Source organism: Eurosta solidaginis, chromosome 1, assembly GCF_040869045.1.
Source record: "Eurosta solidaginis isolate ZX-2024a chromosome 1, ASM4086904v1, whole genome shotgun sequence".
In the NCBI taxonomy this organism is placed as follows: Eukaryota; Metazoa; Arthropoda; class Insecta; order Diptera; family Tephritidae; genus Eurosta; species Eurosta solidaginis.
In genome coordinates this window covers 367,506,722-367,524,140 of record NC_090319.1, presented here as the reverse complement: position 1 = coordinate 367,524,140, position 17,419 = coordinate 367,506,722, and the positions used below count along the sequence as shown (strand labels likewise).

The window sequence follows — 17,419 nt, the reverse complement described above, 5'->3', positions numbered from 1 at the left end:
ATTCAGTAACTATGAGTTTTCAAATGTACATTTTTCTCTCATACAAATTATATGAAGAAAAGGTGTACATTTTAAAACTCACAGTTACTGAATAGGGCCCCAGCCTAATAATTTTGTTTCTCTGATAAAAAAAAAAGATTTAAGCTTTGACAACTAAGCGAACTTTTTTGAAAAGCAGCTCGGCTATAATATCCGCGATTTTATATTGCGTCAAGTTATGAATAATATTTTTAGCAGCAGGGGCTTTCAAGCGCAATAGCGTAAGCACGTAAAAACGTCAGCGTAAATCATTTTTACTCAAAGAATTGAATATTTAAATGAAAATATGAAAAAGTAGATTGAATCTTTGTGAGCTTGGTAGGGTGCAAGCGTATGAGCGTAACAGCGGTCTGGCTTAAGAGATATTTGGCAGAAGATCATACTAGCGTAGAAGCGCGTTAACGTAAAAGCGTATTACAGTAAATAAGTAAAATATCAAAAACTGAATTCGTAGGAATAAGAAATTTCTAGTCGTAAGCGTATGGGCGTAGCATTGAACATCTAAACCGAGGCTAAAGTTTTCTGAGGCATACAACTACTGCGAGAATTACTAATACTTAGCGGCTATATGAGCAGAATATTATACTTTCCCATCGTAAAAAAATTTAGTTGCAATTTTCCTACTACATTTGCTTCTACGCACAAACACAATGCTCTCGTAGTAGCTTATGGAATATGAAAATTCGAAGGCATTCGTTCATATCAGCAACGGTCAGTGATTTGTAATACGACATGTATTCATAACAAACATACATATGATGAATTGTGTGCTGTTATTTTGCATTTAAAGCCTTAAGCTTAAAATCAATAATAATAATGATAATAACAATGCAAAACCGCTAGGCAGTCAATATTTGGCTGGCGACTGACGTACAAAAGATCGGTATAATATACAGAAGGACAGCTGGCATACAGGGGCATAAACTCATATGGATGTTGTAGGGCATCAATGCACTTATTTATTGCAGGGATTGCAAAAAAGTAATATTGGTAAACATTCGAACTGAAAAGCATAAAAAAACTCAAAAAAATAATAATTACAAAAAAAAAATTTAGTCAAACGGTTTTATTGAAAACATGTAAGTATTGTTAAGCTATAATAATACTAAAAGCTAGAACATAATTAGGGCGTTGATCAGACAATTAAATAAAGGTGTTGGCCGCGTGAAATTTCTAAAAATGTGAGGCGTGGCATAACCTGCTTAAGGTTCAGTTGGCCTTACTTATGCCTCTCAATAAAAATTTGACGCGTCCAACGCTTTTATTTTATTGTCTGATCAACGCCTTATATTAATGAGGAGTGTAATAACTAGTACGTAGGATCTACCTAATTATTTTCTAGCTTTTAGTATTATTATTACTTCATGTAAATATTGTTTTCAATAAAACTGTTTAACATAAAATTATTTTTAAATTATTTTATTTTCAAGTTTTTAGTCTTTATTTAATTGCCTATTATTTCTCATTCTATTTAGTTCATTTAGTGACTCATTACAACAAGGACTATTTCCTGACAATTTTTTACACTTTAATATTCAACACATAATCCTTCCAAAGACTTTACTCGACTCAGCCCCGCGTATGCTTGTTCCTCCTCGAACTCCAAAGTATTTTGATGTCAATTCTACCCGACTGTATGTAATATTTGTTCCAAATATGAAACAAATCGGACCGCAATTCCGATTTTTTTTAATATCTCGATCCATGCACCACCTAGCGGCGATTTTTTTCATAGGTGGCTTTCTATTCATGTATGTATTATGTGCGCCAAATATGAACCAAATCGGACCACAAATACGTTTTTTTGAAATATTTCTCCATGAGCTGCTTGTCCGAGTTTTTTTCTTATTATTGCATTGTCATTGGGTTCTGAACTATATTCCAAGTTTCAAGCTTATAGTTTAGCGGGAAGTTACTTATATTTTAATTACAAAATTCTGTTCGGCCGGCCGCTACACAGAGTCCAGTTAAATAAAACCGTTTAAAAGTAACTATTATTTTCCAAGCAAAGCATAAAATTCCAACCATAAATACTTATATCGTCGCGAGATAAAAAAAAAACTTGTAATTGGCTGTTACTGTTCGAGAGAAATAAAAACAAATTTTAATATAACTGTTATTTAGGGAGAGAAATCAAAACTAAAAAAATAATTATTATTTTCCAAGCAATATAAAAAACTCCTTTTGATCTGGCCAAACTTAAAACTACCACTTAGTGAGAAAAGTTAGAAAAATTATTACAAAAAAAAAACATCTTAATATATAAAAAACACGTGTCACAACATTTTTGGGCGCGATGGACTCTTAAACTACTAAACCGATTTTGAATTTGTTTTGCACCCCGTGTGTAGTTTGATCTAACTTGAGAGATAGGGTAGGTGATATCTCAGTTTATAGTCGCAATATTATTTTATTGCAAATTTTTTTATTTGTTTATACGTAATAATATAGTGTTCCGTATACGCAGTGGCACTCATATTTTCAGGTGTTGCGGATATACTTCCGTTTAATTGCTTGGTGCTTAATGAAACTACCTGCTTATCAATAAAAAATATTATAGCGAATGATATAAAGTATAGCACATCACCAGGCCTGCCGAGAGGGGGGGAAGGGGGTTTCTGAGGGCGCCCGCGATTTAGAGGTACAATGACATTTTTTTTAATTCAGGAGAGTCTTTAGTTGTGTAGAGGGTAATTCTCATACCCCTGGGTGACTAAGGTCTCGAGATATACGCCAAAACGTGGACCAGTGAATGCCTAGACAGTGTTTATACAATATGGATATCAAATAAAAGCTGTAGATGAGTGCTTTAGTACAGAGTAATATATTATGCAGAGACGAACTGGGACCGGGATTAGGACTAGGACTGGGACTGAGACTCGGAGTTGGACTGGGACTGGGACTGGAATAAAATATATACCACCCTCTGGGACAGGCAATAAGGGATGCAGAAGAATGAGAAGAAATTGAGAGAAGAGAAAAGAGAAAAGAGAGAAGGAGATTGAGAAAGAGATAGAATGAGACGAAGATGGAGATAGATGAAGCGAAAAAGACGGAGGGAGGAGTGAATAAAAGGATTAGAAAAAGTGAAGAGGGGGGGAGGGCAGAGTTATGCGGAAGAAGCTTATTAAAATGTATGCAGATAGGCCAAATTTGGGGCAGAACAACGTCTGCCGGGTCTTCTAGTGTATAATAAATTTTAAAAGTGTTGCAGTCCCTGTATTAAATCCATATTGTTGCAAGTTACTAGCAAAACTAGTGTTCATACCTTATATTTTACATTAATAATTTTTCACCCTCGAAACTAAGGCGTAAATTAGTGTATAAAACAACAACAGCAACAATAAAGTGTTTGATGCAAATATATAATACCAAACATAAAGCGCCAACAGCATGCCACATAAATCTCACTTGGTGTCTGCTAAATTATACATTTCAAAAAGCATTAGCTTGCAACGCTACTTAACGCGCGAATAAGTATAAATAAAAACTAAAAAAATATGTAAAACAAGGTAAAATTAAAATCAAAGTAGAAATGGGAGCAAAAGCGACATGAATCATTCTCGGACAGGCGACTGCCACATGGTCAACGCTGTCGAGCAGAAGCTGCAATTGGCGGCAGTTCTTGCCAGCATGCCGAGGTGGCAGCTTTGTGTATGCTGTGAACGCATTAATGCGCTAAAGCTGCTTGCACATTTCTACCGATCGCGCGATCGCTTAAGTGCGCCATCAATGCAATCGATGTAATCGCTTGACTCCTGTTGCTGCTGCTGCTGCTTGCTTGCCTGCCACACAAATGATGCATGAATGTTGTGTTGTTGCGATGGCGGCTTTTGATCGATCTTTTGGCATTATGGCTTAGGGATAAAGTTTAACGCGATTGTTTATGATACAAATTAAACAATTTATGACAATGTATAAACGCTGCATTGTAGCTGGATAAACTGTGTAGTAACAATCCAAAAAATAAAAATAAAAAACAATTCATAAAATAATAACAGTGGTGGCAGCATCAACACTCATACAAGCACATCAATTTCTTTAGATATAAGCGGCAGTACCAACATTTGTTGTTTGTATGTATGTATTAGAATTGTTGTCCTTTGTATGCAAAACAAGTTGAGAACACAAGCAAACACTTACTGTATTGTGTTGTTGTTTTTACCGCTACTGACATTGCAAGATTGAATGACGTTCAGTTGCAGCAGCAGCAACAGCACACAGAAGCTTTAGGCGAATTTATGCTGTGTGGTGCGATCGATCGATGTCTTTGGCACTGCCGCAATGTGGGCTGTGGCAGTCTTGCGCTGTACTATGGGGCGGCGTGCGAGATTTTGTACATAGTTTTTCAGATCAAAGTGGTTATGTCGGAACGAAAAAATATGAGGAAAAAGAGCAGAAAGAAATGTTGAAAGGGTTAACATCAAAACGAGCACAACCAAATAAAAAACACAAATTGGGATAGAAAATATTCCACTTAAAAAAAATCATTGAATTCTGTACTAAATTTTCCTTCCTTCAAAACATGCAGAAAATTAAAAAAAAAGAAACAAATCAGAGTATAAAAAGATAAAAAATTTATTATAAATATAAAACTTCGAGATAAAAAATGTTGGTCATTTTGTATATTTTTGCTTGATTTGAACGGCTTGCGATCTTGACGAGACAACAAAAATTAAAAAAAAAACCGGAAGTTTTTGTACAAAATTTATTTGGCGTTTCCATGGTATAAATATTACAAGGTAAAACCGCTGAGAGCCGAAATGAAGTTTAAAAAATTTTAAAATTCTCACTGCTTCACATTTTAATTTTTTTATTTTGGTTTTGTTTTCATAACAGAAATAAAACAAACTGTAATATATTTGGTAATTCTATACGACAGCATGCCACTCTTAATACACGTCCAAACATATCAAGAGGGGTATCAAAAGACGCGGTATTATAAGCGCGGTCAAAGGCCGCCAATGCGGAAAGGTGTTCTGCGAAAAAATACTATGGATTCCACCCTCGGTTTCGGAGCACTCCGGGTAATTTTTCGGTTTTTCGTTAATATCTTTTGAACGATCTAAAATTTTTATTTTCCGCATTCTGATTATTGTTGTCGAGGTAAATACGAGTCTTTTTACAACTCTCTCGGTATTTTGAACGCGTATTACCAGTGTCATGCTGTCGTATAGAACTACCAGATACTTTTGCGTTCTAACAATTATATTATGATATTTTATCCAAACCCAAATTTTTTATTGGTGGAAATAACTTTTTTTTTGTGGGAAAGAAATCTCAAGGGTCAACCGCATTCCAGAATTTTCAATACAAGAATTGTATTGTGGTTTCCCACAAAAAGAAACATCAAGCCACGATCCTCTTCTGAGGAATTTTCTTCAACAAATTGTTGTGCCAAGGTGTACGTAAGAGATACAAACCTACTAATTATAACAATTTGGTGTGACATATATCCGAGGAGATCTAGCTGTCCTTTCAATTTGAAGGCTACGTATCGTGTATTAATTTTTCTATGAACTGGCTCACCTAAATACATGTTCTATGCCGAGCCAAAACTTTATCTGCTAAGGCGGACGAACTTTTGGTGCCAAGGTAATGCCGAGGGACAATCGACACCATTTATACACATTTTCTTAAATTCTTTTGATAGATAGGCCAACACACTAGCTCTAGACCACGGCGGCAGACTTTGGCCGTTCAGCCGGTAAATTCAGCCTCCACGAACTTTCATACTCCAACTGAACGATGCTGTTTAGCTAAGCTGCGAAGAGCTACAACGCTTTTGGTGGCGTAGGCAAGTTATGGGAAGATCTCCACTGAGTTCGGAGAAGCAGGTGGGGGATGACTTTGATCTCTCTTGGTGCCCACTGTTGGCATCAGTTATCGCGAACCAGGGTTAGCTGGAGTGACTTGTTACGCAACGACCAGCATCTCATAAACGGTTAGGCGCCAATTAACGAATTTATCTTCCAATCGCGAGGAAAATTTGAGACTGCTGATCTCTTATGAAGTGAAGTTTCAGCATATTTAAGGGTTAAAGGCGTATCAACCAAGTGAAGAAGGATGAATGAAAAATCAATAGGGGTGGTCTCCAACATTCGCTTATTAATTAGAAGAGGTCAAGAAGTAAGGTCTTTTCTTTTGTCCGTTTGCAAAAATAGGGCGTGTTGAGGCATCCGCTATATTGGCAACTAATTTTTTTTGCCATATATGTATGTACATAAAAACAGATTTCAAAACATTTCGAAATATTTTTTCAATTATTTCATAAGCATTTTATTTTCTTGGTATTAAAAAAAGTGAAAAATGTCATATCAAAAATTTTTTGTGAGTTTTCTTTGGTTTGGCATTTCCACAAAGTTTAAGAGAGTGATTTTAAATTTTTTTTAAAAATCAAAAAACCATCATGGCCGCCAAGAAGAGTAAATGGTTTTACCTAGTAATATTTATACCATGGGCGTTTCCATATATTTTTACTTGGCAGCGAGATAAAAAAAATATTTATCAAAAAAATTGTTTCTAAACAAATTTATAGTAGTTAGGGAAAACTTCACCGTCAAAATGGTTGACTTACACTCAAACGCAAATGTTCTTTTTGCTGACTTTTTTAGAACTATATTTTTACTAGGAAATTAAGCCTCCTACCCCATAGTGAACTGGCAGCCTTCACTTTGTTCGGTGCCATAGAGCTGCAGCTATAAATAATTTATTGCACTTAAAACATACACACATACCAATGTATGTTTACCGACAAGTTGGCATCATTTATTATAAAAAATTGTATCGCTTCTGGTCTCACTTCCGTCACCCTCCTACAATGCATACACAACGACTAACCTACAACTTTGTAGTTATTCATTTATTAAATTTTTTTTGAGTGCCTACTTTCAATATAAATTTTCCAATAATTGATTTAATGCATATAGATTAACTCTAATATATAAATTTTTTTTTTTTTTTTTTTTGAGAACAATTGCTCATGAGAATTTTATGTTGAACTGTATTTTGCATTTATTAAAACACGCAATATTTTTTCTTCTTTGCATACACTCTTTTTTCTTTTGCGTATGATAATGGAACGATTGTTTTTGTTTGTTATCTTTGCAGCATCCCGTATGCCATCATCCCATACATCACCGCAAGTATGTCGGCCGCACTTTCATCCGCCTCTCGGTTCATGGCTTACCAGCGAGCATAAATCATTTGCGCCTGCCAGCCCATGGGGTAGTCCCTTTGCATGCCCTCAAGATCCGCAAGTTGACCATAAGGTTGGCCAAATTGGTCAAAGCCATCAAACGACGGCGGGCCAACATTCGTTTCCGTTTCCACCGACACCGCCAAAGGATTCAACACCCGACTCAGTACAAACCGGTCCATCGGAATATCAGGTAAGCACAATAATGAAACAATTGAATAATTTTAACAAATTAAGATTAAATGCGATAAAAATGTAAAAATGCAGCGATTTGTTAAAATAATTGCAAAGCGATATTACATTGAAAACATATTAAATTAATATACGATATTTAACTTGACCCTAGGCAATGTAATGTTTTATATTTTGTGATATTTAAAAAAATTTTACAACAAGCGACTCATATTTAGGGATTAACATAAACAAGTCAATTAATGATTAATAACTTCAAAAGCTATTAAATATATTGCAGTTGTTCCCATGGTTGTGCTACTTCGGTCCTACTCAGAATTGATTCAGTATTATCAAGAAATTTAGGTCTCTCTTGGAGCTCCATGTATCACCGTATTTGATTCACCCGGTTTTCTTGTATCGCTTGCTGCAGAGAAAAATATTGGGTCTACCACGCTATCCCCAAAATCAAAATCCCCAAAACAAAATCCCCAGATCAAAATCCCCAAAATCAAAATCCCCAAACTCATACCAACACAAAATCCCCATTTTATGTGTGAAATAAATTCAAATTAGGTTTTAAATTGCCGCGAAAAAAAAAGGCTAATAATGCATACCAACTTTCTGCATAGGCTGCCTTCGGCCGTGCTTATTCCTGAATCTCTTCGCCAACAGAAAAATAATAGTTTGATTTTGAAGAATATTTTATTTGAAAATCTATCAGAAGAAGAGGTCAAACTATATTATTTTATTATATCGTTATTTTAAAAAACATCCTCAAGCGATCTCGAAATGGTTCCGAAGTGATCAGTACTGAAACTATCCTCAATCGATAATAAGAAGATTGAAAAACGGTCCTGACCCCGTAATAAATTATATGATTCCCAAATAGGTGAAACTTAATGTCTATGATCCCAAAATTTCCGGCAAACAATTTCGAAATTATTCTCGACACAATACTGTAGTAGTTCCTAAATTTTCCGCAAAATAGCCACAACATGATCCCAAAAGCATAAATTTTGAATCCAAACTACGTTGTTACAGAGAAAATCAAGTAGACCCAAAAAAAAAAAGATATTAAACCCCTCTAAGGACTTTAAAACTGTACTGGAGTAATCTCTATTAGCAAATGGAGCAATTTTGAAGTGAAGTGATCTTGTGGAGGGTTTAAAATCAATTCTTAAACGGTCTTCAAATTATCTACTAATGATACCGGAAATAGAAATATTCCCGGTATGGTCCCAAAAATTTGATGAGAAACGGTGTTCCAAGTTCCTATTTAAAAGAAAACGAAAAGACCCGGGCTGATGGTGATATGGTTCTTACATAGCACCGAAATGATCCCAAACTGGCTCAATAATAGCCTTGAAGTTATCTTAAAAAGGTTCCGAAAATAGTCATAACTTAATCCTAAAATTAACCCCTGAAACCCCTTAATTGATGAAATGATTCCAAAATATGCCCTCAATGATTCGAAATCAATCTTGAAATAATTGATCACTTACAACGAAAACATTGTGAAATTGTCTCAAAATGCTCCCAAAAAATTAAAAAAAAAATTAATAAATCCGGCCACCAAATAAAACCTGGCCTTGTACCAAAGAAAGTTGGACGTCCGATTTTATCCAGCAATGGATCTTAAAACTATTTCGAAGCTATACCGAAATGAATGTGAAAGGTTTTTGAGTGCTCCAGCATTGATCTAGTAACGCATTACAAAATCTTCTGGACATGGTCCACGTATTTCCCAAGCAATTATAACTATATTCTCAATACCATGAAGGTAAACTATATGAACAGAAACAATTCACAAATCCCTTCTAGAAGGCTGATTGTTTTTCTCTAATAAAGTTGCTAAGCATTTTCCGGGCTGGTAGACCCAAGTAAATATTTTTATTAAATAACAATTTGAGACGCATTTGAAAACTAACCTCGTTCCCAGTTATCAAACGTTAATTCTAAAATATATCTCAAGTACAAGTTGATAGCTTTCTTAAACTAAAAAGCACCTCTTTATTATGGGATTTTCCCCCACAAGTTTAGAAATTTCATTTCTCAAGTTTAGAAATTTTCTTTTCTCAAACCCTTCTCAAACGTGAACGGAACGAAATGGTATCGAGAACATATCGCTTGCATGAACTAACATATTTACCTTACTTTTCTTATGTAAAAATTTACCTCTTGTAAAAATATATTGATCCCTTGTTTTCCTTTCTCTCCTCCATCTTTCACCATTAGGCTGTTGTGAACGCGTTCATGCATCAAGCACAATCAACCGGCACTACCTCATTAGCGGACACGAGTTGTGCGCTGGACATTAAACCTGCCATACAAAACGGTGTTGGTGGTTTAACGCACAACCTCAGCCAACAATCATCGGCGGCGCCAAAGCAACGTGAAGGTAGTAATAACAATAATAACAGCAATAACAATAACAACAGCAACAACAACACAGCGAACAGTAGTAGTTCGCATAACAACAGCAATAATAATAATAATGTGAATAGTAACAACAACAACACAAACTCCGCCTCAACAACAAATAACGGTAACCACAATCTTCACTCACACACCTCCAGCGCCAATACCGTCTCCGCCCTAAATGGTTCCAGTCTATTCGATGGTACAGCGCAAGCACATTACGCAAACAGTTTGGGTAATGGCAGCAGTAACAGTGCGCTTGGTGTCGGTCTTAGCGGTAATGGTTTAACAGGCAATTCATCGCTCGGTAGCGCGGGTAGCAGCGCTAGTGCTATGGGTGGCTATGATGGTACATATGCTTCATACGCGGCGCATCATCATTTGGCAAACACTTCAGCGGCGGTGGCGCATCATCAGGCAGCTGCAGCAGCAGCAGCGGGTATGTTTCAAAGTTCCTCAATGGCAGCAGCAGCTGCACGGCATAGCATGTCAAGTGGTCATCATGCGGCGCATCATCATATGATGGGTGGTGCGACGTCAAGTGCGAGTGGTATAGGCTCGTCATCTGGTCTAGGGCACAGCCATAGCGGTCTGGGTGGTAGTAGCGGCGGCGGCGGTGGTATTGGCAGTGGATTAGGTGGGTTGAGTGGTAGCGGTTTGGGTGGCAATATGTCGGCAAATCATGGGCATAGTCTTGGGCATGGCCATAGTCACGCGCATAGTCATGGACATAGTCATAGTCAGGATGTGAAACCGGCGCGTACGAAACCAAGAACCAGTGCTGGTAAGCAAGACAAAAAACAAAATAAAGACCCATTTCATATGCAAATGTGATGGTGTGGGTGAATAATATATATGTATGCGTATATGTTAAAAGGTAGAGATGTGCTTTTGATTTTAGATATGTTTTTTTTCTAATTATTTGTTGCTATTAAGCGTGTACTTTATTCCAAAAAAATTATCTTTAAAACATTTAAGGCACAGCTCTACTGAAATTTATTATTACTAATACCGTTATAATTTGGTTATCGTATAATACACTTTTAATAACACTACTTTTCATATTGTCATTTGATTTTGTATACATTAAATTTTTATATATAATTTTTTGTATTTGTTTATTATTTTTAAGCCAATGTATCTAAAATTAGTTAATGGGTTTACCAAAATCGTGAAAATTAGGGACACTCAATTCCATTTTGCTAGACCAACTACCGTATCAACTTCTTTGAAAGAAAGAAATTGACGACTTATTTAAAAATTTGAGAAAGTCACAACTATTATAAAAGCTTAACTTATTAAATTAAAAACAAAAAATTAATGGGGAATCATATAATTCCACTTTAAATATTTCGTATATTTGAGAAATGTGTAAAAAGTTACTTTTAAAGAAAAATTTTGACGAAATATAAAAATATAACTAATTAAATAAAATATAATTTAGATAATATACTAAATGAAATTTTACAAAAAATTATTACTCTAAACCAAATTGAAATGAGTAAAATTGTATGAATCCGAAGGTCTTTGGAATGGGGATACCCGTGAAAGTTATGTGTGATATTTTTATTTAAAAAATTTCACTATGTTGTTGCTTTTTTTTACTAAAAATAATGTTGTTATTGTTATATATTATTTAAATATATATACTTCCTTTTGAAAGAAAGTCCGTGTCATGGTAAGAAATTCAGCAAAACCTTTTTTTGACTTCAAGATTTGAAATATTGTCTGTATATAACAGGGCAATACTACCGTTAACTTCCGGGTTCAGAGAACACCCGTTCTTGTGAAGTAAGCATTGATATCATTTTAGTGACTAATCTTTTTTAAAGTGACTGTGAAATATCAGTATTTGGGAACCAACATCAACACTAGCAACAACATCAGCACTGAAATCCAGCGAATAATCAATTTTGCCAACAAATGCTACTTTGGACTATGTAGACAATTGAAAAGTAAAGTTCTCTCTCGGCGAACGAAAATCATACTCTACAAGTCACTTATCGTACCCGTCCTGCTATATGGGACAGAAGCATGGACCATGACAACAGCAGATGAAGCGGATTTGGGAGTGTTCGAGACAAAAGTTCTCCGAAAGATTTATGAACCTCTACACTGAAAGAAAAAGACTCGTAAAATCAACCGGAAAATAAGAGTAAATTCAACCGAAAGTTCTGTCAATTTTTATCCATCGCAACAAGATATTGAATCAACTGCGCACAATTCGTTGATTCGTAATTGACCGTTTTAGAAGGCAAATGAACAAAAAAGTTGTTGGGACAGCTTTATACGAAAGTACATATGTTTCGGCATTTGCAGGGCAGATGAGTTTACACTGAGATTCTTCATGGCAGAAATACACTCGGAGTGCTTGCCGAACAGTGCCGAGGTGCGACCCCGCTTAGAAAATTTTCTTCTAATTTAAAAACCTTATTTCTAAAATGTTGATGTTGCTTTGTCCGGGGTGTGAACCCAGGGTCTTCGGTGTAGTAAGCGGAGCACGCTACTATCACACCACGGCGGCCGCCATATACATACGTAAATATGTGCATACATATAGTACACTGCATACATAAGTACAAAGTAGAGAGCGCAGTGAGCGTAAAACTCTCTTTGAAATTTGCTCATGTATTGACTGTTGATTGCTGTTGAAATGACCAGTGAGGTCAGTTGTGTTAACAAAAAAATCAGTTAGATTGATTAGGAATCTGTCAGTTTTACAGAATTTTGTTAACTTAAGAGCGACAATTTCTCTTCTGTTGATATGACTAAACTAATTTGTTCGCTTGACAAAGAACTCGGTCGAATTAATCACAATTCGATCAATTTCACCGAATCTCCGTTAAGTCAAGAACAACAGAACCGATTTGTTGATTTTCCTACCACCATTTATTTCAATGTGCGCGTTGGTGATAGCGAGTACCGAAGAAGATTTAATGATGAGCTGTACGAGCTATACGCAGACATCCACATAGTCCAGCGAATTAAAACACAGCGGCTGCGCTGGCTAGGTCATGTTATGCGAACGAAAGATAATGCTCCGCCCAAGAAAGTGTTTCTATCCGAACCCGCCTATGGAAGCAGAGGTAGAAAGCGGTCCCCACTCCGTTGGAAGGACCAGGTGGAAAACGATTTAAACTCCCTTGGTGTGACCAATTGGCGCCGGTTGGCGGAGCGAAGAAGCGACTGGCGCGCCTTGTTGGACGGCCATAAACGTTTAGACGATTAAGCGCCAATTAAGTAAGTAAGTAATTGAAGTATCAAAAGAATCAGCCTGACGGCATATCAAGTAACCCTTTTCATAAAGACTATGATATAATACACACCATATAAAATCTTAATATGGACATCTTTGGAATTCATTGGACTTAAACTTTGCAAACACTAGACGTACAAAATGTAGTATCAAAGGGCAAGTTAGTTCCCTGCAGCAAACTTTAAGTTAGGATATAAAAAAATGTGATAAATATTTAGGAACAAAAACCATTCGTATAAGGTTGAAAATGAGTGTTCTTTATTAGAAGAAAACTATCTTAAATTAAGTTGTCCTAACAGGGGAATTTCAAGTTAATTGAGGCCTCGAAGTTTTCAGAAGTTGGTTTCCATATCGAAGTCGGGTAGAGAGACAAGAATGGTGGAAGAATTCTGGATGGTAAATTTTGTATGCTTCGTCCTAAAATTAGTAAGTAGGGTTAATTCATTGAACATACGGAAATTGACTGATCAGTTCCTCCTTTCGACGGCGAAGAATGTATAGTGGAATGTGGATGGAAATCAATGGAGAACGCGCTTCGGAAACGGGTGTGAGTATCGAAAGAGCAAATTCTGCGATATTTGACCTGGAGAACGCTTCTGTTATGAATATAATACTAGTCCCTTATGCTATCATCCCAACTGGAAAGAACTTTTGAAATACTAAGTTATTAGGTGGGTACAAGAAACCGTTGTTTGCAGGTATCCTAACAACCCGGATCTATTACTTTTCGAAAAAATTAAAAAAAAAAAAAAACAAAAAAAAAAAACCGGCATTTGAATTGCCAAGTTTAAATGGTCAACAACTAAACTTGTCGCTCCAGAACCATACCTCGACTGATAACTTATCCTTGTAAATGGCGGAAGAGGCAAACAAACACTGAATATCAGTCACACAAAGACTGTCATCGTTTCCTTCTTCAAAAGAAGATTTCTCTGCGAAATGGAAGCAATGGATTTGTAGGGCGCGCCGTTGTAGAAGGTCAACGAAGTTGAGCCACTTAGAGTCACCTTTGATACTAAATTGTTATTGAGTAAGCATGTTGACATACCAAGGCTACAAGAGCAATGACGGTGTGCAGAAGCATCACAGGCGAGTTCTGCAAGGATGTAGACTCTAGGATGAGTTACCATATGAAAGTCAGTGACTAAACACTTGTAATGTACACAGACCTCTCGAAGGCCTCAACGCGGCTCGGGCCAGGAATATTCGGCGCCAGGAGTAGTATATTCATATCACTGGGGCGGTTCATCGACAATTTTCAGTCGAAAATATTCGCTATAAATCTAAACGCAGCGACAGACCTACAAGCTAACTTCTCACGATACTTAGCAGTTTTGAGGCAACACTCAAGAAAATTTCTTTACGCTGAGATACTGTACTGCTGAAGAGCTAAACTCACAACCCAGATATGGATTCGACCAGCACCTGTCACTCCACCGATGGCACGGATAAGATTGCAGATCATAATCCCGTTCGTTGGGGCTAAGCACATACATTTTATATAATCTATAAAAATACGCGATTGTTTAAGGAGTCTGATTAGACAAGGCACTGTGAAGAAAAAAGAGGCACAAAAGACCCATGGGTCACAGCGCATCGCCTTTAGTGTTTATATTTTATTATTATTGTAGAAAAAAACGGCATTCTTTGATGGTTCCAAGATAGCCAGAGGTGTGAGCACCGGAACATTGATAGGCATAACCTGTGATATACTATTTTAGTGAGTGACCATTTCCTTGAGGCCCAACGCATTTATTTACTAAACTTCAAATAAATAATGAATCATTACTTCACCTCCCTTTATTGTACAACTTCTAAGTATAAAAGCGTAAATAAACAGCAACAGAACAAAGATACCGGTGCGCTCTTGAGGTCGTGACTTTTTGTGAGAATTTTCACAAAATGACTTTTAACTTAATTCAAGTACTGCTTTTATGCAATAAAAACACAAAAAGTACTCAACTGCATGGGCTATGTTCTTAAATATATAGCAGCACATTTTTACACCCCACTTTGCCAGCTTCCGTTCTAAATTTTCGCCAGCGCTCACACGCTGCGACTTTAAAACAAAACAGACACAAAATTTTCCCGCACTTGAACATGTACTGCTATAAATCGTATGCGCTTTTGCAAATTATATGCTCCTCTGTCTTGTACCCGCGCTATATGAAAACAACCCTGCGTCACATTAACGCGCTTCCGCATGCCAGCCTACAACATTTTGCTGCTGCATTCGCCGTGTGTGAGTTAGAAGCGAATACATCCCATTTAGTGTATTCAAGTTTTATTATGTAATGATTTTTATGCGCGTGCGAAAATGTTTGAAAATGACAATACAGATTGCACAAATTCTTCAGTTTGCTTCCATTGCTATTTACATCTTTGCAAAGTCTACCTTTCTCCGTCGCAGGTTCAATTTTCATGTGAATACTTCTGCTTTACATTACTTAGCTGCTTTTTCATTAACTGGTTTTTTTATTCAAATAACTACTAGTTACATTTTTCATTTTTTTTTTTTTATTTTAGTTATGTCTTACTCTGCCGTTCCTTCACCTTTTTCGCTTGCCAGTTTTGTCTAACAAATAAATTCCTTAATTACCTCAAATCGCTCTACTTAGCAATATGTGCATTCACTTTTTCTGTCTAAAGTCTGCCCAAGGTTTCTTTAAATGCATTTGAGTTGTGTTAATATTTCGTTTTCATTTTTCCTATTTTATGCCGCATTTCGCTCATAACAATGCGTTCATTGTGCCATGACGCAAGTCAACTGCACCTGCTTTCAACATAGCGTTGCCTCTGTGCAGCTTTGTTTAAATCCACCCCCGTTGTCCGCTACTACTTTTCATCACTCCTCTTAAATTTTACTTTTTCCCCATTTGTATTTAGTTTCAAGTTCACCTGCATTCGTCCTTTGAAGTGCTGACCTAAGTTACTTCAGATCGTGTCCTCAATTTAGTTGATCCGTTTTTACTCTCGATGGCCACAAGTATTTTTTTTGTATTTTTTTTTTTAATTAGTTTCTTACTTGGCTTCCCAATCCCTTTTTCCTGCTACTGCTTTGTTAACTGTTTTTTTCCTTTTTTACACTCATTGCTCTCTTGCTTACTTCTTGACCTTAATTTTCCTGTTTATTATATTTTTGGAGAGCCTGCGTCTGTCTCTGCATATCTCCTTGCATGTATGCGTAGTTTAAAGTTCTTAGACCTTATTTTTTTTTTTTTTTGCTACATTTTCTCCTTTAACCACTCATTTACTTGCCTATATTTTGGTTTGAAAGAAATATCTAATATATTTTTGTACATGTATATGTATGTTCTGCCAATCTCACGTCATTTCTTCTTCTTAATTAAATGTGTTAATAGCTGAAAATAAGATAAGAAAAAAATATTCAAATGTTCAAAAAATGTATCCTTATAATTTGTTCGGGATAAAAGTATTGTAACAAATTTTGGGGAATTCCTGATAATTGTACACCTTCTGCGTTCGAATCGCTGAGCTGTCGAATAAATAACTCCAATATTCAGTATTACAAAATGGTCTTTATTAGCCTACTTTGGGATTAGTACTTCACAATTACAATTATACTTCACAAATACAGTGTTTAAATGAAACTGATTACTGATTCCTCAGCTTGCGCTACTTTTATAATCCCGGTTAACTCGTTCGCCCATTTCTCCTAAGATCTAGACCTTTCACGAACATGCCTTCTAGAACAGTTGTATCTCATATTTGGTTATTTAGCTATATAAATCTATATCTGCAGTTTGTGTTTTTCTTCTAGCCATATGCGTGTGTATATGTAAGTAACAACTTCGGCCCTTAGCTGCCGGCTACATATATGTATGTTAGGGCGGGTCGATTTAAAAATCGCTAATTGCTCTGTGAAAATCGTATTCTAGGGATCAAAATAAGAAACTTTGCCGAAGGAACCATACCTCTAAAATGAATTCTGATGTCCCCCCCCTTTAGGTCGAACTTTTGGGTAGGGGCAATTTCAATTCTACCTGCTGTGTCTTGTGGTGGCTTAAAAAAAACAACACAAGCAATTTTACGATCTGCAATTGTGTCACAGTGATGGCTTGGTTTTAAAAGGGGGTTGTAAAAACGCAAATTTCTAATAATTTTTTTTAATTTCTTTTCTATTACTAAGTTAAATTCATTTTTTCATTTACATATGTTCGGACTAAATAAATTTCTAAAGAGAAAAATAAACTCCAAAAAGAAAAAACATAGGCATTTCAAAGTGGGATTTTTCAAAATTTGCCCTTACGACCCAAAGGGGGGACATCAGAATTCGTTTTAGAGGTATGGTTCCTTCGGCAAAGTTTCTTATT

General features: G+C 36.2%; 1 protein-coding gene across 2 annotated transcripts in view; it reads left to right on the top strand.

The window, feature by feature from the left end:
- The window catches only part of grn (GATA binding protein grain), a 257,566-nt gene that overhangs the window by 105,790 nt on the left and 134,357 nt on the right, over nt 1-17,419 (top strand). Inside the window, exons 3-4 of one of the 2 annotated variants that reach the window (XM_067762921.1) lie at nt 7,150-7,430; nt 9,647-9,809. In XM_067762921.1, the coding sequence (XP_067619022.1) occupies nt 7,150-7,430; nt 9,647-9,809 (444 nt within the window). Of the gene's footprint in view, nt 1-7,149; nt 7,431-9,646; nt 10,614-17,419 lie in introns of both variants that reach the window. The other variant, XM_067762920.1, reaches the window with a different exon arrangement.